This window comes from Hipposideros armiger, unplaced genomic scaffold (genome assembly GCF_001890085.2).
Source record: "Hipposideros armiger isolate ML-2016 unplaced genomic scaffold, ASM189008v1 scaffold_332, whole genome shotgun sequence".
Classification (NCBI taxonomy): domain Eukaryota; kingdom Metazoa; phylum Chordata; class Mammalia; order Chiroptera; family Hipposideridae; genus Hipposideros; species Hipposideros armiger.
Genome location: NW_017731682.1, coordinates 25,772 through 49,308, shown reverse-complemented (window position 1 = coordinate 49,308; position 23,537 = coordinate 25,772). Strand labels below are relative to the sequence as shown.

The 23,537-nt window shown below is 45.0% G+C and overlaps 1 protein-coding gene across 1 annotated transcript in view; it reads left to right on the top strand.

Annotated features, from left to right (window-relative positions):
- LOC109392470 (uncharacterized) overlaps positions 1-23,537 on the top strand; it is a gene marked incomplete at its 3' end in the record, with an annotated part of 87,657 nt that overhangs the window by 38,884 nt on the left and 25,236 nt on the right. The window contains exons 2-12 of the mRNA XM_019660969.1: positions 5,217-5,315; positions 5,884-5,962; positions 6,412-6,480; positions 7,575-7,648; positions 8,918-8,962; positions 9,712-9,856; positions 10,555-10,598; positions 11,396-11,555; positions 12,032-12,084; positions 12,698-12,805; positions 15,417-15,533. Of these exons, the coding sequence (XP_019516514.1) occupies positions 6,423-6,480; positions 7,575-7,648; positions 8,918-8,962; positions 9,712-9,856; positions 10,555-10,598; positions 11,396-11,555; positions 12,032-12,084; positions 12,698-12,805; positions 15,417-15,533 (804 nt within the window). The remainder of the gene's footprint in view (positions 1-5,216; positions 5,316-5,883; positions 5,963-6,411; positions 6,481-7,574; positions 7,649-8,917; positions 8,963-9,711; positions 9,857-10,554; positions 10,599-11,395; positions 11,556-12,031; positions 12,085-12,697; positions 12,806-15,416; positions 15,534-23,537) is intronic.

The following is a 23,537-nucleotide window of genomic DNA, read 5'->3' as shown; positions in this document are numbered from 1 at the left end:
ATATATATATATATATATATATATATATATATATATATATATATATATATATATATATATATATGGTCTCGGGATGTGGAATATAGTGTGGGAGTGGAGTCAATGGAATTGTAATAGATATGTATGATATTGGGGGGGAGTGGGGCAGCGGATTGGGGGCAGGGGTTGTCACTTTGAGGGGTAAAAAGTATAACTATTGCACTGTGTTGTACATCTGAAACTAATTAAAAAACCATATGGTGAATGCTGCTGCTAAGTGCCATCCAACAGAAAGTCAGAGATCTTCAATATGGGAAGCGGCACATCAAACCTTAGTAACTGTGTGACAAATTTCAGTTTGTTCAGTGCAGTCAGTCAGGTGTGAGCTACAGTTGAGAGAAGCTGTGATTTCCTGGCCGTAATCATGGATCACGAACAACTCATTAACATGAAATTTTGTGTCACATGTAACTTCTGATATAGCAATTTCTGTCAAATAAAAACATTACGATGTGTCCTCATCTACCTTATTCACTGGATCTGGAACCATGTCACTTCTGGTTCTTCCCCAAAGTCAAAATGATGATGAAAAGTAAAGGTTTTGAATTGATTCAGGACATCGAGGCAGCCACGACAGCACAACTAAAGACATTCATGAAAGAGGACTTCCAGAACTGCGTTAGAGAGTGGCAAGAATGATGGGATAAGTGTGTTCAAAGTGTGTGTGTGGGGGGGGAGGGGGGTATTTTGAGGGAGATTAATGGCAATGTATCTTTTACTGTAATAATTTTTTTTTAAACATTCATCGTATTTTTTTATCACACATTGTAAATGGACTATTGCTCAACCATGGAAGGGAATGTGAACTTGCTATCTGTGCCAACATAGATGGACCTGGTATATTGCTGAGTGGAGTATGTCAGACAGAGAAAGACCAATGTAATGTGGTTTTGCTTATATGTGGAATCTAAAGAACAAAACATACAAAACAGAAACAACTCATAGATACAGAAAATATTTTGATGGTTGCCAGATGAGAGGGGGTTTGAGGGTGTAGATGAAAAAGGGAAGGGATTAAGAATTACAAATTGGTTGTTACAAAGTAATCATGGGATGTAGGGTATAGCATAAAGAATATATTATAATAACTATGCATGGTGTCAGATGAGTACTAGATTTATCTGGGTGATAGATGGGAGGGGGTTTGGTGGGTAGGGTAAAAATCGTTAAAAGATTAAGAAGTACAAATTGGTAGTTACAAAATAGTCATGGGGATGTAAAATAAAGCATAGAGAATATAGTCAATAATATGGTAATACTATATATGTATAGTGCCAGGTGTACAAGACTAGTTGGGGGAATCACTTCTTAAATTATATAAATGTCTAACCACTGTGCTGTACACCTGAAATTAATATAAAATAATATTGAATGTCAGCTGTAATTGAAAAAAAATTTTTAAAGATTTTATTGGAGAATTGGGAGAGGGGAACAGCATTGGGGAATTGGGGAAGGGGAACAGACAAGTTGCTGTCCTTTTGTTCTTCAGTCTAGTTATGGAGGATGTTGCTTCACTGGCCATGTTGGTATTATCATTGCACTCTTCCCAGGTGAGGCAGATCAGTCACTGGCCTCTGGACGGCTGCTCACAGCGGCTCTTGGCAGCTCACGTTGGCTGCCGGCCACTCACGGTAGCTTTATGGCAGTCCACTGCAGCAGGGGCTGCAGCTTACGCCGTCGCTGGCAACTCACCGCAGCCCAGCTCCAGGTCAAGCTGTTGTTCACCATCTTAACTGTAGAGGGCAGTGTCACTGGCCCTCATGTGGGATCCAAACCAGGGCCCTGCTGCTCAGAGCTGGTGTCTGAAGCCAGTTCTTAACCAACACGCCACTCGGCCAGCCCTTGAAAAATTTTTAAAGAGTACCGGGTAAAGGTGAAGCGGAATAAGAGGTACAAATTTTCAGATATAAAATAAGTCGTGGGGCTCTAATATACAGCATAGGGAATATAGTCAATAATATTGTGATTGCAAGGTATGGTGTCAGATGATTGCTGGACTTATCATGGTGATCACTTCTTTAGATATATAAATGTTGAATAACTATGGTGTACACCTGAAACTGATACAATATCATATGTATTAATTTCTATAGTGTATACCATAATCACAATCAGAGACTTCAACACCCCTTTTTCAATAATGGATAAAACAAGTAGATGATCAGTATATAAAAGATTTAAACATTATCAAACAACTTAACCTAACTGGCATACAGATTGGAAAGGAAGTGCAATTGTCTTTATTCTCAGGGAATGTGATCATCTACATAAAAATATGAAAAAAGTTAGAAATAAATCTGGAAAACAAAGATATGTAAGACCTGTGTACTAGAAACTACTAGTCATTGCTGAGAGAGATTAAATACTTAAATAAATGGAAATACATGCTGTATTCATGAATTAGAAGATTTGATATTGCTAAGATATCAGTTCTTCCCAAATTGATCTATAGATTCAATGCAATCCTAGTCAAGATCCCAGCAGCCTTTTTTTAAAAATAGGAATTGACAAGCTGTTTCTAAAATTCATATGAAATGCAAAAGGCCCAGTATAGCCAAAACAGTTTAGAAAAAGAAGAATGACTTATATAGCTACAATAATGAAGACAGTGAAATATTGGCATCAAGATAGACAAATAGATGAATGGGACGGAATAGAGGGGAATCCAGAAATAGATCTACACATATGAGGTGTGATTAAAAGATACAGTGAATGTTTAAATTAAAAAAATTTATTACAGTAAAAGACACATTACCATTAATTCCCCTCAAAATACCCCTGCTCGCTTTGAACACACTTATCCCATTGTTCTTGCCTCTATCTATCTAAAGCAGTTCTGGAAGTCCTCTTTCATGAGTGTCTTTAGTTACACTGTTGTGGCTGCTTCAGTGTCCTGAATCAATTTAAAACATTTAGCTTTCATGGTCATTTTGACTTTGGGGAAGAGCCAGAAGTCACATGGTGCCAGATCCAGTGAATAAGGTGGATGAGGACACACTGTAATGTTTTTATTTGACAGAAATTGCTGTATACCAGAAGCAATGTGTGACACAGAGCGTTGTGATGATGGAGGATGGTTTACAGCACACTTTAAAACACAGCTTCTCTCAACCATAGCTCACACCCAACTGACTTCACTGAACAAGTGAAATTTGTCACACACTGTTACTAAGGTTTGATGCTCCACTTCCCATATTGAAGATCCCTACCTTTCCATTGAATGGCGCTTGGCAGCGCCATTCACTGTATTTTTTTGATCACCACTTCATATATTGTCAATTGATTTTTGGAAAAGGTAAAGAGACAATTGTTTGGAGAAAGAATAGTCTCTTCAACATATTGTGCTGGACATTTGAATATCCATATGCAAAAAGATGAACTTCAACCCATACCTCACTCCATGTACAAAAAGTTAACTCAAAATGGATAATACTTAAATGTTAACCCTGAAACTATCAAAGTTCTAAATGTAAGCATAGGAGAAATTTGTGCAAACTTTGCTTATGCAAAGGTATCTCAATTACAACACCAGAAACATGATCCATAAAAGAAAAAATAGATAAATAAATTGAACTTCATTAAAGTGAATAATTTCTGTTTTTTGAAAGCTGTTAAGAGAATGAAAAGACAAGCCTCAGGCTGGAAGAAAATATTTGAAAATCATATATATGTATCCAGAATATGTAAAGAACTCTCAAAATTTAATTTAAGAATTTTTAAAACTGACAAAAATTTGAGTAGATGCTTTATCAGAGATGATATGCGGATGGAAAATTAGCACAAGAAAAGTTGCCAAACGTTATTTAGACCTTAGGAGATTTAAAATCACAGTGAGATGCCACTACCCATCTGTTAGAGTGTAAATTGGCACAACCATTTTAGAAAACAGTTTGGCAGTTTCTAAAAAGTCAATTTATAGTGAGCAATTTATAGTGACAAAAAGCAGATCAGTGGTTTTCTGGGAAAAGGAAAGGTGTTGGAGGTGGGCAAAGAGGGATTACAGAGATAAGAGGAAACTTTTGGCAGTGATGGATATGTTCATATCTTTTGCTATTATTATTTTATTTTTTATTTTTATTGGGGAGTTGGGGGAGGGGGACAGTGTTGGGGAATCGGGGAAGGGGAACAGCCAAGTTGTTGTCCTTCAATCTTAGTTGTGGAGGGCGCAGCAAGCTCAGCTCCAAGTCCATTTGTGCTGCTCAGCTCAAGGTGCTGTGTTCAATTAGTTGTGGGTGGGTGTAGCCACCATCCCATGTGGGAGTTGAACCAGCAGCCTCATTGTTAAGAGTGCACGCTGTATCCCCTGAGCCACCCAGGCGGTAGCTCAGCTCAAGATGCTGAGTTCAGTTTTTAGTTGCGGGCAGATGTAGCCCACCATCTCGAACAGGCAACCAACCTTGTTAGGAGCACGTGCTCTCACCAGCTGAGCCATCCTGCCACCTGTTGGAGCTCAGCAGCAGCTCAGCTCTGGTGCAGCTCACTGGCCCATGTGGGAATTGAACCGGTGACCCTGTTGCCCAGAGGTCGCACTCTTGGACAAGCTCTTAACCAACTGAGTCACTCGGCTAGCCTGATATGGTCATTATCTTAATTATGAAGATGGTTTCATGGGTGTCTACATTTATCAAAACTTATTAAATTGTATACTTTAAATATGTGCCATTTATTATCTGTCCATTAGACATCAATAAAGCTGGTTTTAAAAAGTCAAATGTAATATTTACACATGTGGAAACTATGGCTTTTGTAGAACTTTCATACAAGTGATAAGAACAGCCCACAAAACAATAGAATCTATTAGATAGAGGGTAGGTATTTAAGCTTTTAAACTTGGTTTTCTGAATTTTGAAAATCAGCAACACAACCAGTTCTTCCTTTAGCCATGGTTAATTATCTTGCTTCTTTGAAGTCAGCCAATGCCTGCAATGTTGAATTGCCCTAAGTGTTCCCGTGGAATAATGAGATCATTTGAAAATAGGTTTAGCTTCCTGGGTGAGGTGAAAGAGCAGCTTATGGTGGTATTTGATTATGGAAAACTAGAGCTTGAGTTTTCTTACAAAGGTCTAGGAGGTCTGTGTGAAGCGTGGGGCTCGGGCCATCCTCAAAGAGATGTGAAGACAGCAGCTTTCCCTTGAGGCTGTGGCAAGGGCTGGCTGACTTTGTCCTTACACACACAGTGCATTTGCCAACTTGTGGATGCTCTGGCTCACAGCGGCAGCGGAGGCATAAACTTGAAATCCCAGCTGGAAAACATTACAGGCATTCTGTTCAACCAGGTGAGTTCAATGGGGCTACAAGTATCCTAGGCTGGCTCTTCCACTTTGCTTTGGAGGTGATGGCTTCCTGAACCCAGGTCACAACCTCCACATGGCCCATGTGTCTTTCACATGGTGACCTTAACGCCACACACCTCAGGCTTCCCTGGACTAGGCAAATGGCTGGATTCTGGTCACAGAGTGGGATATTCTCCGTGAGATAACTTGGACAGATTCTGTATGTTTCTTGGGGGTGGAGGCCTTTGTTTCTCCCCCTAAACTGGTTAAAAGGCAGCTCAACCCATTCTGTCATGCCCGTGGGAAATGCCAGGGCTTCTGTGTTGCAGCCCAGAGTAGAAAGAGGATAGCTGAACATTTTGCAAAAAGTTGTTAGCTTCCATATATGTAATTTGTTGACCATTGTCTTCTTCCCTTTGGGGTTGTGATTGTGGGTTCCTGGGTTCTATTTTCATGTTATCCTTATAGCCAAGTGCCACAATTTTCATGGTCGCATGCCTCAGTTTCCCCATCTATGTCCAGGGCCTCTGGTTTCAGTCCCCCAGGTCTGATGGCCTTGGTCTCCCCACAGCTGAGTGAAGAAGTCAACAACTCAGATCCTCACTCTGTCAAGAACCACAGCCTCGCCCTGAAGGCTTTCCACATCCTGAGTAAGTTAACACATTTCCCTCACCCCCGGTATGTGTGTGAGTGTGTACTCAGGACCTTGTCTCTTCCAGGACTGGAGTGGGGGCCCAGATTCCCACGAGGGGCTTCCATCCTCTAGACGAGATGCAAAGTAATGCATGTGAACTTTTCCTGAAATTCAATGAATCTCAAAGAGCGTAGACATTTTCCACCCTACCCATTTTGTTCCTGCTCCCTTCACCTGGGGTTGGCTTCCCTTTCTCTTTCAGTCATTCTCAACTTAGAAAGGTGTTAATGTGATTATAGCACTGATGGTCATGAGAGAGCGCTGGGAGGGCACATGGTGGGGCAGGGAAGGGATAGGTCTCGCTCAGGAAAAACTTGCAGCCCCATGCTTGGCACAGGGGAAATGCTGGACAAACACTGGCTCTCTTTCTTCTTCCTCCTTTTCTCCAACCTAATGGACCCTCAGTTGTCCAGCCCATGGCATCAGTGGTTTGCCGTGGTTTGCATAACTTAACTCCTGCTTACTACCTGCCAGGTAAGCATACCTGTGATTTGACTCCGTTGTATTCATGCTCTTCTAATAAATAGCCAAGTTATACAGTGATCAGGTGGTATTCATAATACGAAAGACCATGGAGTCCAAGGAGCCAGCCAAGATGGTGTCAGCCCTGCAAGTGTTCATGAATGTGTTCAAGGAAGGTAAGTGGAAATTGAGCCTGGTCCTGGGGATCTTCTTTCCCATGAGAGCTCCTTTTTCTGGGACACAGTCCTATATAATAGTTAGAAGTGCAGTTTTAAACTCAGTGGATGCAAATATTGACTTTGACTCTTAGTAGCTGTGCAAACTTGGGCAGATTACTTTTAGTCTGTGCCTCTATTTCCTCATCTGAAAAGTGGAGGTACAGTAACACCTATCTTAAGCGTTTTTAGTGAGAATTAAATGAGAAAACATATGCTCAGACCAGTGCCCACTATGCAGCCAGTTTTATAGTGGTTTAGTGTATGATTATTATCTGGGAGTGTGGGCTTCAACTCCAATCAAGGGCTCGCCAAATCTTCACTGTGTGCCTAGCACGGTGCAAGGCAAGGAAAATACATAAATAAGACATGGTGCCTGCTCTCAAGGAGCTCACTATGAAGTAGGGAAGATGAGCCTATTCACACAGCGAAATGATGTGAGCTAATATGTGATAAGCTGCTTAAATGGGAGCATGACAACGTGCCACAGAAATACAGAGAAGGCATCAGTCAGCCAGAGGAGATGGGATTTGCTCTGTGGAGATGTACTGAGAGCAGGGAAGGAGATCGTTGAGTCAGGAGGGAATTCACACTGCAGATGAGCAGTGGTGGCAGTTTTAAAGGTTGAGTTGTGCAGAAGGTAGGGAGAACAGCTTGGCTGGTGAATTGGATTTGTGTGGGCAGTCACAGGAGACTGACAAAGGGCTGAGGCTCAAGTGCCTGCTTGATGAAAATACTGTTTTAGGTCACTCTTCAGTCTGGTTTGCCTGGCCTTTGAAGACCAGGACTATACCTAGAATTCCTCTTACCTGTCTGTCTTCTTATGCCCCCCAAAACAACAGAGGAGGAGGGAGGAAACTGACCCCCATTGGATGTCTGTCTTTTCTCTAGTGCCCCAGACAGAGAAACTGCAGAGAGAGGTGATGCATTCAGTCATTATTGTGATTCAGGACGATCTCAAACAAGTGAGCAGAAAAGCGGGATGCTTGGGCTGGGAGGGCGGCTGCTTTCTTGAGAACTTGAGGTCTTGTAAAATGGAGACGGGAAGGTTTTGGGGGGATGACAAGAGAGCTAAAGCACCCTTGCCAAGCCATCTCTGACCTCACACCACTGCCCATGGGTTACATTTGTGCTCTTGAAAACCTGAGAAGGGTTTGAGAAGTGGACAGGTGGTTCTTTCCTATTTTCTGAATGTTTTTCTGTGGGCAGCACTGGGTGTGCCCAGTGGGGACATGGAGCTCTAAAAGATACTAATTCTGCCCCCTGAGAATTCATGGTTTGCTTGGGGAGAGAATACCTCAAGCATCTCATCTGGCATGGGGCCTGAGAAGCCATATTTTTAACAAGCTCTGCAGCCAGGGTTGGAGACAGCATACTGCTCCCAGCCCTGAATCATGCAGGATTGGGGAACATGGGAGCAGTGGTTTGGGGTGCCAAATAGATAATAGCATTGTTCCCCAAAACAAAGTCCTCGATCATCAGAAGGTAATAGACAGTCCAGGATCTTGAGAGCTGGGCCCTCAGGACTTGTGGGATTTGCTCTTGGCTTTCCCTGGGAAGGCCAGAACACGGGACCTTTCCTGGACTCAGATTCTCCCTCTACCCAACACTCCTACCAATATTCATATCTCTGGGGAAATTAGGTGTGGGCAAGATAAGTGCTCAGAGGACAGCTGGAGATGAAGTGGTTTAGAACTTCAGGGTGCAGTAGAGAAGTGGTCAGGTTCAGTGGCTGGTGGTCTATCATCACCCAGAGCCCACTGAAGAGTCACACTGGGCTTGGAGCCAGGAAAGCTGCGCCCCTCACCTGCTCTGGTCCTCTGTGTCCTCACTTGCAACATGTGGGTCATACGAGCAGTCCCTGATATGCCTTCCTATCTTGCTATGTGATGGTCTGTGACCCCATAGGTACGGAAGGCCCTCCTGAACTTCATTGAGGTGCTGGGCCAGCATAACTACTTAACCTTGCCCCAGGGGAATATCATCATCAACTACATCATCAAGCTCAGCGAGTCTGACCCCTCAGTGAGCAGGGGCCAGGCAGGGAGGGAACCGAGGGTGGGAGCAAGAAAAGGGCAGGGTTGGGAACAGAAGGAAAAGAGGAGGAGGGTACGGCTGGCACATGGGATGGGCTTTGGCCTCCTAAACCCTGAGCAGTGAGCCAGGGGGGCCTTGAACCAGGAGACTTAGCTAGCATTGGTTTCAAATTTAAATCTTTCTTTTTCTTATTCCAGAATGAAGAGGACACCCAAATAATGTGTCGCAAAATCCTACAGATGGTACAAACAGCTAGGGTCAAAGAGGCCTTTCCATTTCCTCCCAGATCACTACCTTGTCCCCAAGACTGCATTCTAAGCCCCACCCCCATCTAATCCCTCACGCTCCGCCCCTCCCCACCTCCATCTGGTCATCCTCAACTGCCTGGGGCTCCTCAGTGGGCAGAAGAGGGTCGCTGGATGGTGAACGTGGAGGCCTGAGCTTGAGTCCTGCTCAGCCAGTTTCTAGCTGTGAAATCTTGAGTAAATTGCTCTCCCAGCCGCAGTTTCTTTTTTTGTAAAAAAGGCAGTGATTATATTCCCTGTCTGTCCTTAGCAAACTCTGAGCATTTTTGGAGGCTCATATGAGCTGGTATGGGCCAGAGTTGAGAAAAGGGCTGTGGAACGAAAAGAACATGTGATTTACTCTCCCCAGCAAGCTGTCTCCTGACCCTCGGCATGTCTCTGCCCCCAGAATGTTCCCCAATACAGGCAATTGCAAGTCACACAATTCCAGATTTCAAGAAGCCCGTCTATCTAATCAGGTCCTTCCTGCTGTGATTTTAATCAGGACCTTGGTTATATTTTACCAACATGAAGGGGGAGAGAGAGGGAGAGAGAGAAAGAATGAATATGACTTGGGATAGGGGATCTGTGTGTACAGTCCTCAAATGCCCCTCCAGGAAAGGACGGCAAGGTCGTGGGGTAGGAGAAGTTATGACTGGGGCTGATTTGGGGCTTGGCATTGAAGTCCTTGCTACATCCCCTGCCAGGTATCCTTGCCCAAATTGATCACCTTGGTGTGTGAGCCCAGCAACGTCTTGGCCTTTTTGCCCCTGAGTAAGACGGCTACAGAGATGGCTATGAAAGCCCGGAACCTGGGCCAGTTTCCCTACCTCAGCAGCTTCCACCTCAGGCGTAAGTACAGGGTGGGGCAGCCGGTGGAGACTTGCCCACTGTGAAAACTCCAGTTGCTGCAGACATGCAGAGTTGGGGTGGGAGGCTGGCTGAGACACTCCAGCGATAGTGGGTGCAGGGGAAGGGGTACATCTGTGCTGTGGGGGAAGCTGCAGGTCTCAAGCCTGGGCCATGATGGGAAGAGTGAGGCATAGGGTTAGGGCAGCAGCGTAAGGCCATTTGGCCCCATGGATGAAAAGGGGACTCCTCTGGGGACATAGTTCCTTCTTGCCTTTACTCCTTGTTTTAAAAACCAGAGTTGAGATGTACAGACATTGTTAATTGCAAAGTAATGAGTACATAGATATTCCTGACCCTTTGTTCTTCCTTTGCCCCAACTCTAAGCCTTACTCTGTGCTCACCCCATCCCAGACCTCTAATCCCAGTGGGAGTCAGGGTTGGGGTGACGATGTCTGTTCAACACATTACCTGATGGGTGTGTGTGTGTTTTATAAGCTGAAAATGCAATGATTTGATTTTTAGGCTGAGTCAAAATGTCACAGGCCCCCATGGCACTGGCACCAATGTCCCCTCTCCGCTTTGCTCTTTCTTCTTCTCTGAAGTACTGATGGGGGGCTGCAAGTGGAAGCTGGAGGTTGGGCATCCTGGAGCTTGCACTGACTCTGTCCTTTTCTTCTTTTATCCTCTCTTTAACTTAGCCACCCAGTTCATCTCCCCACAGAAACTCCTGACCCATCTTCTGGTAAGTGATGCTGGGATGAGTACTGTATCTCCATTCTTCCATTCTTCCATTCTTCCATTCTTTCGCCCATTCATCCATCCATCCATCCATCCATCCATCCATCCATCCATCCATCCAATCATTTCATAAATAGTTGAGTACAACTCTATTTCAGGCATTATGTTGAACATGGAATAAAGAGATATGGCCAAGGGTCATGAGGGCTCTGGGGAGAGGTAATCCAGGCCAGAGTATGGAGGAGGGAACTGGGAGCATAGTGGTGGGGCCTGCAGATGGGGAAGGATTGGGGGATGGGAAAGGTCTAGCCTGTCTTCTATGTGGCCTTATTGTGAGCTGCTTTTGTTGACCTTGGACAAGTCCACATGACTTTCTGGATCTCATTTTCTCAGCATCTTTGTTTTGAGTTTCTCGGTTTGCCCAGATATTATGTGCTAGTCATTATGAACGCTTGGAGTGATAAAGATAGATCTGCCCTAGAGGTGTTCACGATTTTCTTGGGGAAAACAAGCCTGGGAATAACCACCCATAATTCAGTGTGATAAATGTACTAATAGAGGAATACATAGGGTGCACTGGAATCTTAGAAGAGCAATGGGCTGACTTGGTCTCCAGGAGTCAGGAAGGCATCACAGAGGAAGTGATGTTTCAAGAGCTTCTTGGAGAACATGTGGGAGTTCAACAAGTGGAGAAGAATGTCTAAGCTTCAGCTCTACCATTCAATGGGTTTGTCCTAATTTTCTTCCTTCTCTTCCCCTAAATCCTTTCTCTGCCTCCTGCTTGCTTCTCTTGTTTCTCAGGTATTTTCCCGGAAGCCCTACAGAGAAAAGGAGTTTGGTGCAAGCTCCCTAAGGCTACTACATGCCCTGCATCCTATCACCTCCCTGCACCCCGTTATCTACTCTAATGTGGGCCAGCTGTGGATGAAGGCAATCCCCCAGATGTTGCAGATACTTGATGGTGAGGAGTTGGTTGGGAGCGGGGAGGAATGGAACTAGGCAGTGGGCAGATTCCAGAAGAGATGGAGTCCGAAGGTACAGGATGGGCCTTCCTTCAGGTGAGGGACCAGCCTGTCTGTGCCTCTGAGGTGCCGCTGGATGGGTCTGCTTATTTGGGCAACGTACTACACTGGGCAGATATGCAGAGTTCTGTGGCTTTAGAGTTCCCAGGATGACTCCTGCCCCTTCTTATGGGCAGAGGATCAGGGAAGAATGTGGGCTTTGGAACCAGACAGACCAGGTTTACATCCTTGCTTGGACACTGGCCAGCTGTGTATGTTGGCCTTTTGGAAAGCCATTCATCTCCTGGAGCCTCTGTAAAGTGGGAGAGCAGTTATCTTGTAGGCTCAGCACCTGGCATAGTGTTCAAATGGTGGTTCTTTTGTCCTGGCTGGGGCCTTCCAGCTGGGTGGGTCTCCATAGTCTCTCCTTTCCTAGATAACACTGAGAAGAACCTGAACCAGAAGGAGTGGGAGGACAGGCTGCTCCAGGTAAGCACCCCCGAAGACCTCCCTCCCTCCACACTTGCCTTCTTTCCCGTCTCAGGATCCTGAGGGAAGAGAGCCCCAGACCCTCCCCCCACCTCGAGAATGAGGCAATGATGAAGGGCCTCCCTGCTGAAGAGAGCCTCTTCCTGTGGTCCTCTTGCCACCTGACCCCTGCATCAGAGCCTCTGACTATATTCTAAGCCTTGATCCATCTTCCACACCCTCAAGGCCCTACATCAGGGGGGAGTAAAGAAAAGCACCCTTGCTGTGTGTCCTTTGGCAAGTTACTTAGCCTTTGAAGTCCTCAGTTTCTTCATCTATAAAATGGAAGTAACCCCTGTCTTCTAGAATTAAGTAAGATGTTATAGGAGAGGGCATGGTAAACTGGAAAGGGCTTCTCACATGTAACTGGCATTATCACCATTGTCACTGTATTATCATTCTCTCATCTTGACTAAACCCCTCCATGTATTTCAACTCTCCCCCATTTCTTGAGCTCTTTTTCCATATTTACAAGCCTGACCCCATCTCTTGCTTCCTTCTGACCCCACTTCTATGGGGCAGAAAAGCCCTGCCACTGTCCCTTGTGGTCCTCTTCTCCCCTCTTCTTCCTTAGTTTTTGAGTCAGTCATTAGTGGCCATCGATGATGACAGCTGGCTGGAGCCCCTCGTCAGAGTCGTCTTGGAGAGGATACGTTATTTCAGCAATGATGAGGAAGAGAAGGTATGTCTGGGTGTGTGGTGGTTGCAAGGTCACCTGCAAGGCTGCTAGGTGGATCGTGGTGCTAAAGAAGCCTGGTGGGGAAAGGCTGGAGGAAAGCAAACTGGCATACCTGCATCCTGGGACTCGAGAGGTGGAGAGGACAAGGAGTCTGTGATGGTCACACAGGAATAGCAAAAATATCAGTGTCTTACATTTGCTTAGTGTTTTAGGCTTTCTCAAGAACCTTGGTGTCTGCTGTCTTCCTTGAACCTCCCAGCTGTTCTGTAACAGAATAGAGTTGGTACTTGGGTGCAGTGGAAAGATTACTGACTTTAGAATCAGATTTAAGCAAGTTAATTCAAGGAATATTTGAGGGTGTACCACGGATTAGGGACTGTGCTTGTTGTTGGGGATACAGAGCTAAAGAAGAAAGGTGGGCTGCTTTCCTCATGCTCCCGGTGTAGGCTGGGTCAGGTGTCTTGGCGCCCTTGAGATTGCCTCACTTGGGAAGCAGCAAAAGTAACTTCTACATCACAGAAGAGTGGATGAGGATTGAGCAAGGATGCCTGTGAAGGTGCTCTGTTAACGCAAAAGGCTATGTAAGCTGATAGTTGTCAGTATCCCTACCTTGCAGCTGAAGAAACACTATCCAGAAGGATTTAGAGTTTTAAGCCAATTATTGGTAAGATGGAAACTGAATACAGGTTTCTTGATTTCTAGTCTATTTTCCTGTCACTGAGCAACACTTTATTTGGGCTCTGGGGAGTTTCCAGGAAAGAGGCCTTATTTCCAAGACTGTTTGCTCTCTAGTTATTAACAAATATTTATGAATCACCTACTATATGCACAGTTTGGTGGATGGTAGATTAGGGATACAAAATGAAGCAAGCAGGAATTCTGATCTTATTAATTCAGTTATTAAAAATATATACCAACTACCTATAGCACAACAGGCATTGGATGGGGCTCAGGATACTCATATCTGCCTTCAGGAAATAATTGTCTGCTTAAGTGAATAGACAAGAAAATGGGCAAGTGTTTTAAGTGTCAGGGTGGAAATACGCACTGTGTGCTTGGGAGCAGGGAGGAGGCCTGCGGGGGCTGGACAGAAAAGCTCTCTCGGGGCGGGGGTGTGTTCCACTGTCTAAGTTTGCTCAAGGCTGTCCCGATTTTAGCACTGAAAGTTCAGCATCCTGGGAACCACCTCAGTCCTGCGGAGTTGTCCTGCAGAGGAATGAATAAGTCTAGAAAGATGAGTAGTCATTTGTCAGCTAAATAGTCCAATAAGTGCTTTAGGTCAGGTTTCACTGATGCGGAGCCTGAGGAAAGGCTTCTTATCAAGGGACTTAGCAAGAAAGAGCTCTCTGGAGAAGCTGTGATAGAGCGAAGGACGCTGGATAGGGGAGAGCAGAGGCTAAGCAAGGAAGTGGCCCGATCCCGTGAGAGCCCGGGATGGAAACTGTACAGCAGAGTCTGTCCTGCCTGGAGACCAATGAGGGGGGCTTTTGTACCTGCCCTCTGGCCTGTCTGTCATTGTCTCCGGGTTTCCAAGGTTGGTACAGAGCAGGGAGAGAAGAGATAAGAGTGTAGCACCTAGGCATCCTTGGCAAGGAGGCCCTAGTCACCCCAGGGCAATTCTCCCTAGGAGGCTGCAGGGGGAGCTGTTCACAAAAGTGCCTGTAGCCAGTCGAAAGAAAGGAACCCTTAGGTCTGGACAAGGTACCAAGAGCAGCTGCTAGAGAGGAAAAGATGCCCAGAGACAGGGGATGTTAGGGGGTGAGTTAAAACCAGGTAAGACATTCATTGAACACCTGGTATGTCCTGTTGGCCTACTGCATCAGGCTGCATTAGCACTAGGGGCAGAGAAATGAACAGGACATATACTGCTCCTCAGCTTTGTTCTCACTGGAGATGTGGGGGTGGGGCAAGTTAGAAACTAACCAAACAAATCCATAAACAAGAGAAGGGGTAACTGTGAGGAAGTCCTGAAGGGAAGAGACAGAAGGGTGATCTGGAGAGGAACTTAGGAGGTCAGGGAAGTCTCGCTGAGACCTGAAAGATGAGAATGTGACATTTTCAAGGTCCCAGGGAAGAGGGTTCTAGCCAGAGAAAACAGGAAATGCAGAGGCCCTGACATAGGAGAGTGGGTAAGTCCACAAAGGCTGGTATTACAAGGTAGACAGGACAATGTGCAGGAAGTGAAGATGAAGGCCACTGGAATTCAGAGGAGGGAGAGATAAAGATTACAGAAAAGTGCTTTTTAATAATGCAATTTTGATTTTAAAATGATTTTAAAATGAAATTTAAGGAACTGTTTTATTTCCTAGCTAGAAATGGGAAGTATGTGGATGAGGGAAAGTTCGTAAAGAATAATCCCTAAGAGGCTGAGGAATTAGAAATGTAGCTTTCTCTTCCCTCCAACGTGAGTCCCTGCTCCATGGAACTATGGCCTTATCCAGATGTCCCTTGAGAGCAGGAGGGCCCAGGCAGGGGGCTGGGGGCGGGGGAGGATAGGACAGTGGGTGGAGGCAGTGGCTGACAGTCACAAAGCTGGTCTTGGACATGGCCCTTCCCCAGGCTGCCCTAACCTCATTCCAAGCTAAGCATGACTCTGCCCTTCCATCTCTCCTAGGGTTTCCTATATAAATTCTTCGGCTTCACCCTTCGAACCTCAAGGAATATGAAACTGGTGAAGATAATGACCTCCTGTATCCTACAAACTGCCCACGAAGAGCTGCAGGACAGGGAGGTAAGGTAGAGGGCACTCGCTGGCAAGGGGAACATTTTTACTGTAAGAGGCAGGATGGCAAGGTGGCTAAAGGCTGGGCCCTGGCAGCCAGACCACCTACCAGCTGAGTACCACTGTGCAAGTTACTGAACCTCTCTGTGCCTCAGTTTCCCCCTCTGTAAAATGAGGCTATGGTACCTTCCTCGTAGGATATTTCCTAAAAAGTTTTTTTATTTTGAAATAATTTTATACTTAAGGAAAAGTTGCAAAAAAAAATCACAAAGAATTCCTGTTTACTCTTCTCACAGGTTCCCCAAATCTTAACATTTTTTCATGCTTGCTTTATCATTCTCTTTCTCATATAAGTAATATAATTTATTTATTTATTAACTTATTATTATTGTATTTTCTGAATCTGAAATGGAAGGTGCAGTCACGATGCTCATTTACCCCTCAATACTTCAGTGTGTATTATCTAAAAATAAAGATATTCTCTTACATAAGCACAGGACAATGATCAAAATCAGGAAACTAACATTGCCACAGTGCTATTACCTAATTTATAGACCTGACTTGAAAATCATCAATTGTCCTACCAATGTTTTTAGAGCAAAAGAAAAACGTTTTTTTCTCTGGTCTGGGATCTAATTCAGAATCAAGTAGTGCATTTTGTTCTTATTTCTCTTCATTCTTCTTTAACTTGGAAAAAGTTCCTCATCTTTATCTTTCATGATCTTGACATTTTAAAAATGTACAGACCATTTATTTTATACAATGTCCCTCATTTTTGGCTTGTCTCATAATTCCTCATGATTAGATTCAGATTATCCATTTTTGGTGGGAATACCACAGAAGTGATGTGTGTCATAGGGTAGTTTTGAGGATTAGAAATGTTAAAGTACTTAGAATAATGCCTGGCACTTAAACACTATGCCCTGGTATAGCCAGGTGGAGGTGTACAGTATCCAGATCTACATGGAACTCAGATTTGGGCTGGATGTCTAGATTTGGGAAACATTATTTTTTCCTGTCTGTAAAATGGAGGTGATAATATTTACCTCAAAGCTTTAGTGTGAGGATCAATGAAATAACACGTATAAGGCTGGTATAAACTAAGCACTGATATTCTGACGATGACATGATGATGATAGTGATGATGACAACCATGATTAGTGGAAGGTGTGGCAAAAAGGAGGACATAAGAAGAGGGAAAGGGCCAGAATAGAACCCCAAGCTGATACTCTACTATCTCTGCTTTCTAACTGTTAAACATTTCCTTTCCTCTATGTGGAGTCCAAAATCTACAAGCCCCACTAACACTTCATCCCTTCTTGAGGATCAGTATCCTGGAGTATGTCACTGTCCCCAGGTCCCGTCCACTATGCCTTCTCTTGCTGCGAAGTCTTAACGGCAGCCCTTGGCAAACAGCGGGCACCTGCGTGTCTGTGTTGGTCATTTCTTTAGCTCTGTGGCCCATCATCCTTGTTGAGTAAACTCTAGGCAGAGGCTTGGCTGACACTGACGTCAAAAGGGCCTGCTATGAGGCAAGGGATTTAAGTTAAAGACTGTTCCTGGCAGGACCTACAGAATCCCCAAGCCTCCATGCTTTTGGCTCTCTCTAGGTCATTGATTCCCAGATCTATACTTCTAGCCCCAACTTTCATACCCACTGGCACTGACATTTCCACTTCATTGTTCTGCCACTACCTGCCATACTACACATCTAAGAGCTCACTGCTTCCTGTCTCTCCAACCTAGACAGACCCCCTTTACCACCTGACTGTTTTGGTGAGAGTTACTGCTATTTCCTGTTCTCTTGAACTAGAAATATTGTCATTGTCTGTAAGTCTTCCCTCTCCTCCATCTCTCCTCTGATTAGCTATCCCATCCTGTTGAAAAGGTGCCTTGGATTTTTTTCTTTCCCTCCGTTCCCTCCTCAGAACAGCCTTTCTCTGAATTCCTAGTGCCTATAAGTATTTTCTATTGTGCAATGTCGGATTTGATAATACCAAGATTTTGTAAATCCGTGACTAATTTTTTTTAATCTGGGATAATTTGCTTCTTGAATGACCTTGCAAAGATGTTTGGCTCTCCGTCTTCCATGTCTTGCCTTTCCCTCTCTAAAGCCCTGCTTGTCTTGTCCTGAGCTGTGGCGTGGGGTTGAGATAGTCCTTGTTACAGGGCATTGCCGTGGCGCTCAGTATCGTATCTATAAAACATCTGACCATCGTCCTGGACCAATTGCAATTGTATGGTGCTGTACTCACTAACAACTCATCATTCATCCTCAAGCTGATGAAGGTGATGGCATTCCCGGGGGGCTCTGCCAGCCTCCCACACAAGCTTTCCAAGGCACCCCCATCACCCCAGCCTCCCCACTCCTCCAAGGCTTTGTGACTCACCTCTAAATGCTTCTCTTTCCCTCTGACCAACTGTGGGAAAGTTTCACTCTGCTCTCCCTCTCCCTTACTCCCTCATGTCCACACTTCAGGTCATGGTATTACCAGCTGCACCCCCCCCCCGCTTACCCCCCAGGTGCTCACCACTCCACAGCCCCATCTTCCCTTCTGCACCCTCTGGGCAGTCATTTTCTCTCTGAATCTCCAATTCCTCATCAGACAAAGAGGATAAGGTGAGGAGAAGGCAAGTTTCCCCCTTCCCCCTACAGGAACATCAGCAAAGGGAGTGGGGGCTGGTCTGTAGCACCATCTACTTAAGCTATAGCAAGATTATCTTAGAGAGCGACGGAGCCATCTTCATGCATTTAGATGCCATCCTGGCCCTGGTCCTGCAACACTACCACGGCTGCATTGTGGAAAAGGTACCTCCTGCTTCCTCTGCTTCTCCAGCATCTCATCCCTGCCTTCTCTCTTTTCCCCACCAAGAATAAGATACCTGGCCTTGAATGGGACTCAAGGGGTGGGGCTGGTCCAGTTACTTCCTCTCCCACATTTCAATTCATTTGTTTAACCCTGCTATTCTGTAATTCTGACTGGCCCAAGGAGGGCAGCACAGTAATTTTAGGTCTGTTGACAAGTGCCTCTTTCCCTGCTGGCATGCTATGTAACATGCCCTCTCTGATGAAGGGATGAGTAAAGCCTGAATTCCCTAACATTCACAGGCAGAAGCATTTGGGGGAGGCAGAGGGGACCCCATCGTACTGTCTGCCTTTGCTGTTTGTGCAGAGCGTGTGTCCCCAGGGTTGGAGAAGAAGCCCTTCCTATTCCCAACTACACGTCCTTTGGTAGAACTTATTCGGGGGAAAGAAAATAACTTGAAAGACAAGGAAGCTAGACCTATCCTAATTTAAGCGTTATAAGAGGGGGGTTCTGGGAGGGGTTGATGAGAAGAGTGGCCTGGGATGCCCGCAGAGGGAAGGCTACAGAAGGCCGTGCGGCTCAACCCCCAGACTTTGTGTAGGCAGTGTGCCCTGGCCCCAGGATCGTTCCCACCTTGGAGGTCTCTGCACATTCTGGTTCATTCAGGATAAGAGCCTGAAGCTGGATTACCTGAATGCCCTGACCACACTGACAAACACCCTGATCAGCCAGAATGTGGATTCTGAATTCAGTTTCCCCCACAAACGAGAAATTGTAGCCTTCATGATGGTAAGTACTCCTGAGGACAAAGGTGGAAATGCAGAAGGGAGGGAGGATGGGTCCTCGTGGAAACCATTGGTGGCACTCCTAGGCTAGGCCTGGCGGATAGAAGTTCGGGTTTTTCAGTGTCCATTCCCTGAGTTAGTGTTCCCTTTCCCATCCTCAAGGTAGAGGTGAATACAGCAGTTAAAGTGTGGCTTGGAGTAGGAGAGAGGTGCTGTCCTCTCTGTGGGAGTCCCTGAAAAATCTAGGTTCCACCTTCTTATGAACACGGACTGGAGTGGGAGGAGGTGGAGGCAGGCAAGAAAAATATGTTCACCATCCTCTTGGTTGTGTGTGTGTGTGTGTGTGTGTGTGTGTGTGTGTGTGTGTGTGTGTGTTAGGAGCTAATCAAGGCGGAGCCATTGAACTTCATCTCCAGCTCCATTAGGCAAAAGGCAATGAGCATTGTCACTGACTTCAGGTAACAACATGCTGTCCTCTCTCTCCCCGCCCTGACTGTATTTCACCTCTTTATTCCCTAGTCCCACCCCCTCTTATTTTCTGCTTCTGCTTCTAGCATAGGGGAGTGGTAGACATTTACTGGACAATGTCTGCCATTTCCTTTTGCCAAGATTTTTTGGATGGGATTTTCAGAGCACCTGCCTCTCTCATCTCCAGAGGAACTTGCTGTCACTTCTGCCCCAGACTTCCTTCTGCTTTCAGGGCTGTCCTCAAGTAGGCACCTTCATTTCCATCACCAATTCCCCATTCCCTCAAGACCTCTGGGGAACTACAAAGTAATCCCAAGTTATCAGTACCCTTTCCTGTAATAGTCATGCCTGTTACCGTTCCCTTGGTTCCCCTCTTTCCATCTTCTTGGCTCTTTTCACCTCTTGTCGCTGTTTTTTCCCTTTCCTCTTTCATTACCCTTTCTTCTGGTATCTTCCTCTTTCTTGCCTCCACCTGTCCCTCCATCTCCACCATCTCTCTGTGTACCTTTCTCAGCTGTTATTCCTGGGCACCATGTCTGGTTACACTTCTGCCCCTCCCTGGTTCTTAGGAAGCTCAGGCCCCTCTTAGAGGTAGAAGAAAGAGTAGAGCTATTCCGAACGTGCTGCAAGAGTGTGCTCTGCTTGCCACCCATAGACGTTTTGCAAAAGGAGGCACCCAGTCCCAAGGAGGCCCAGGCCTACGTGGTAACTAACTGTTTCGTATTTGTCTCTTTGGGTTTTGTTTTGTTTTTAAGAGGATAAGAAGTATAGGCTTGGCAGTTTTATGTAAGACTCTTCTGTCTTTAATAAAAACAAAATCATTGGAAGGAAGACTTCCTGTGAAGAAGGGGCTGCTAGGTCATGCAGCCTGAGCTCTACTCCGGAGATCCACTTCCTGCTTAGAGGCACTCATTCATTTCCACTGTCACCACTTTAACATTCTGGCCCAAAGGTAGACACTCAATCCTTCCCTTCATAACTGTTGTACAATTGAAACCAGACTGGAAGGTTCAAACACGATTTTACTAAAGGCTTATAGGTAAATAAATTCAGGGAGCCCCAGGAACAAGAGTCCATTTCCCACAGGGCCTAGAGTGTTTTCTTGGGGAGAGAAGAGGGATTCAATTTTTAACTTACACTTCATATGCTTAATTCCTAGGAATTCTTCCATGTTCTGTGATTACTCCTTTGTCTTGAATAGTTGTTCTTGTTTTATTGATGCCCTAGTCTCTTGAATTTTTTTGAGGATATTAATAAGAATTTTAAAAAATAAATATTTCTGCTATTTACTGAGTTATTGGGATGTTGGAAAAGTCATGACATATTTTTTCTATGTTTTTCATTGCAAAAATGTGTCATGGCTTTTCCGACAACCCAATAGTTTGATTTTCTTTAAGGTCAGTTGGTCTGCTCATCTTGGGCTTTCTTTTCATTAAGTGTCTGGAGATCCTTCTTTTTCAGTTCATATTTATTTATGTTAATAGGGAAGGACCGGTACATACAGAGAGGGCTGAGGTGGGTTTCCTCTCATTATATCCCCATGAGGCTTCCTCAGGGTGAATCTGGTTAGTGTGGGAAGGGTATTTTGACAGGATTTCCCCATGTTTGGGGGCAGGCTGGGAATTCTAACTGCCCAAGTAAGAATAGCTTTACTCTGAGGTAGATTTCCTTTGAGTACTATATTCCAGGGAGAGCTGTCTTTCTTTTTCTTTCCCCATCCTGGTCAGTTTTAGTCCAGACCTATCACAAATGTTGCTTTGGTTCCCCCACAGGCCCTTAACTTTAGGAGCCCCCCTTGGCAGATCACTTACTTTATAAGTTATAAGGTTGGGGGCAAGGCTATTCGGTTTCCTATGGGGTGAAAGGGAGAAATCTACTGTCCTGGCTTTTGTGGATCAGGTACCCTGCAGACTGCCAGGCCAGTCCTCTTCCTTCCCTGCAGCCAGCCAGCCTCTCAGTCGTGGCTGCTGACTGAAGCTGTAGCCACTGGGAACAGAGTCCCAATTGAGCTCAAGTTCGGGAGTGGGGATGGAGGGGACAGGGTAGCTATGTTGTCAGGAAACTCTCAGTTCATCAGGACAAACTGACTGACATTTATGTTCTGGTGAAAACAACAGAGGAATTTGTGCAAGTTAATGGCTGGCAAGTGGAGCTTGAAATGTAGGGAAACGTTTCTGAGGCGGGATTTCTTAAGGATGGCTTCTTGGGAGAGCCATAGTCCCGAGCAGAGTTTAGAAGGAGGATTGAGGCTGATAGCTTGGCAATTCTTTGAGTCTCTCTTCTCCCATCAGGATCTGTTCAAGGAGACCCTGCAATCCCTCCAAAGGCTAATGGAGGCACTTATTATTGAGATGCCCACTCGGATCCAGAACTGCTTGGAGGTCAGTGGGACGGAGCCCCTGAAAGTTGGCATATTCATTTCCTAGGGCTGCAGTAATGAAGTACCACACTGAGTGGCTTCAAACAACAGAAATACATTCTATCACAGTCATAAAAGCTAAAGTCCAAAATCAAGGTATCAGCTCAGTTGGTTCCTACTGGAGGCTCTGAAGGAGAATCTGTTCCATGGGTCTCTCCTAGCTTCTGGCAATTCCTGGCAACACACGGTGTCCCTTGGCTTGTAGACACATTCCAATTTTCTGCCTCCATTTATTTTCACAGGGCATTCTTCCCTCTGTGGGTGTGTGCATGTGTGTGTGCATATGTGTGTGCTTGTATGTGTGTGTGTGTTCATTGGGTTAGGGCCCACCCGAATCCAGTATGAACTTACCTTAACTTGAATTCATCTGCAAAGACCCTATTTCCAAACAAGGTCACATTCTGAGGTTCTGGGAGGATTTGGGAGGAACATTATTCAACCCAGTACAGTTGGGGACAGGACAGGAGAACAGTTTAGGGGCAAACTAAAAAATAGATCTGATGGTGAAGGTTGGGTGCAGCGCGTTTAGGGAAAGGATGATAAGGACTAGGATTCAAATAACGTTGGTCTTCCCTTTGGAGGAGAAAATTTTCTTCTTCCTTTTTCCTCTTTAGTCATCACTGTGATCAGCTCCTCTCTCAGTTCCCTTCTGCTCCTTCATACCAGTTAACAGTTAAAAGCCTGGGTTCTGGACTCCTGTACACTATAGTTCCAGATTTTGGCTCTACTGTTAGCTCTGTGGCCTTGGGAAGTTATTTCATTTCTGTAGCCTCACTTTTCTCCTGGAAAGTAGAATGACAATAGTACCTAATTAATACAGTCATTTTGATAAGTGAATGAGATGTTTATAAAGTGCTTGGCTCAAAGAAATGAGGTACAGGTTCAAATAATTTGCCTACTTTAAAATTGTCTTTTTATTGACTTGATTTACTTTATGCTAATGTAGTTGTGATACTTTGGTCTTCTCCTGAAAATCCTGTTGCCCAATTACCACATAAACTTTAAGATTTTTTTGCAGTTCCTTTTGTTAGAATATAGATCACTAAGGACTATAGTCAAAGTATTGTGTTCAAAAGTTACTTGAAATAATTCTTTCCTGTATGATTATATTACCAAATTGATATAAACTTGTTTGTTTGTGTTAAATTTTGGGTTTCCTTTCTTTGATTTAATTGAAGAGCTTGATTAAAGATTTATATAATTAAAAACTTAAAACTATGTAAAGTTTTACTCGGAGAATTCTTTTTTTTTTTTTAATTGAGGAATTGGGGGAAGGGAACAGTGTTAGGGAATTGAGGAGGAGGACCAGCCAAGTTGTTGTTCTTCAATCTTAGTTGTGGAGGACGCCAGTCGTCATCTGGCTGCCCGTCGGCAGCTCGTGGCCTCTAAGCTCAAGGTGCTGTGTTACAATCTTAGTTGAGGGTGGGCGTAGCCACCAATCGTCATCTGGCTGCCGGTCGGCAGCTCATGGCCTCTAAGCTCAAGGTGCTGTGTTACAATCTTAGTTGAGGGTGGGCGTAGCCACCAATCCATG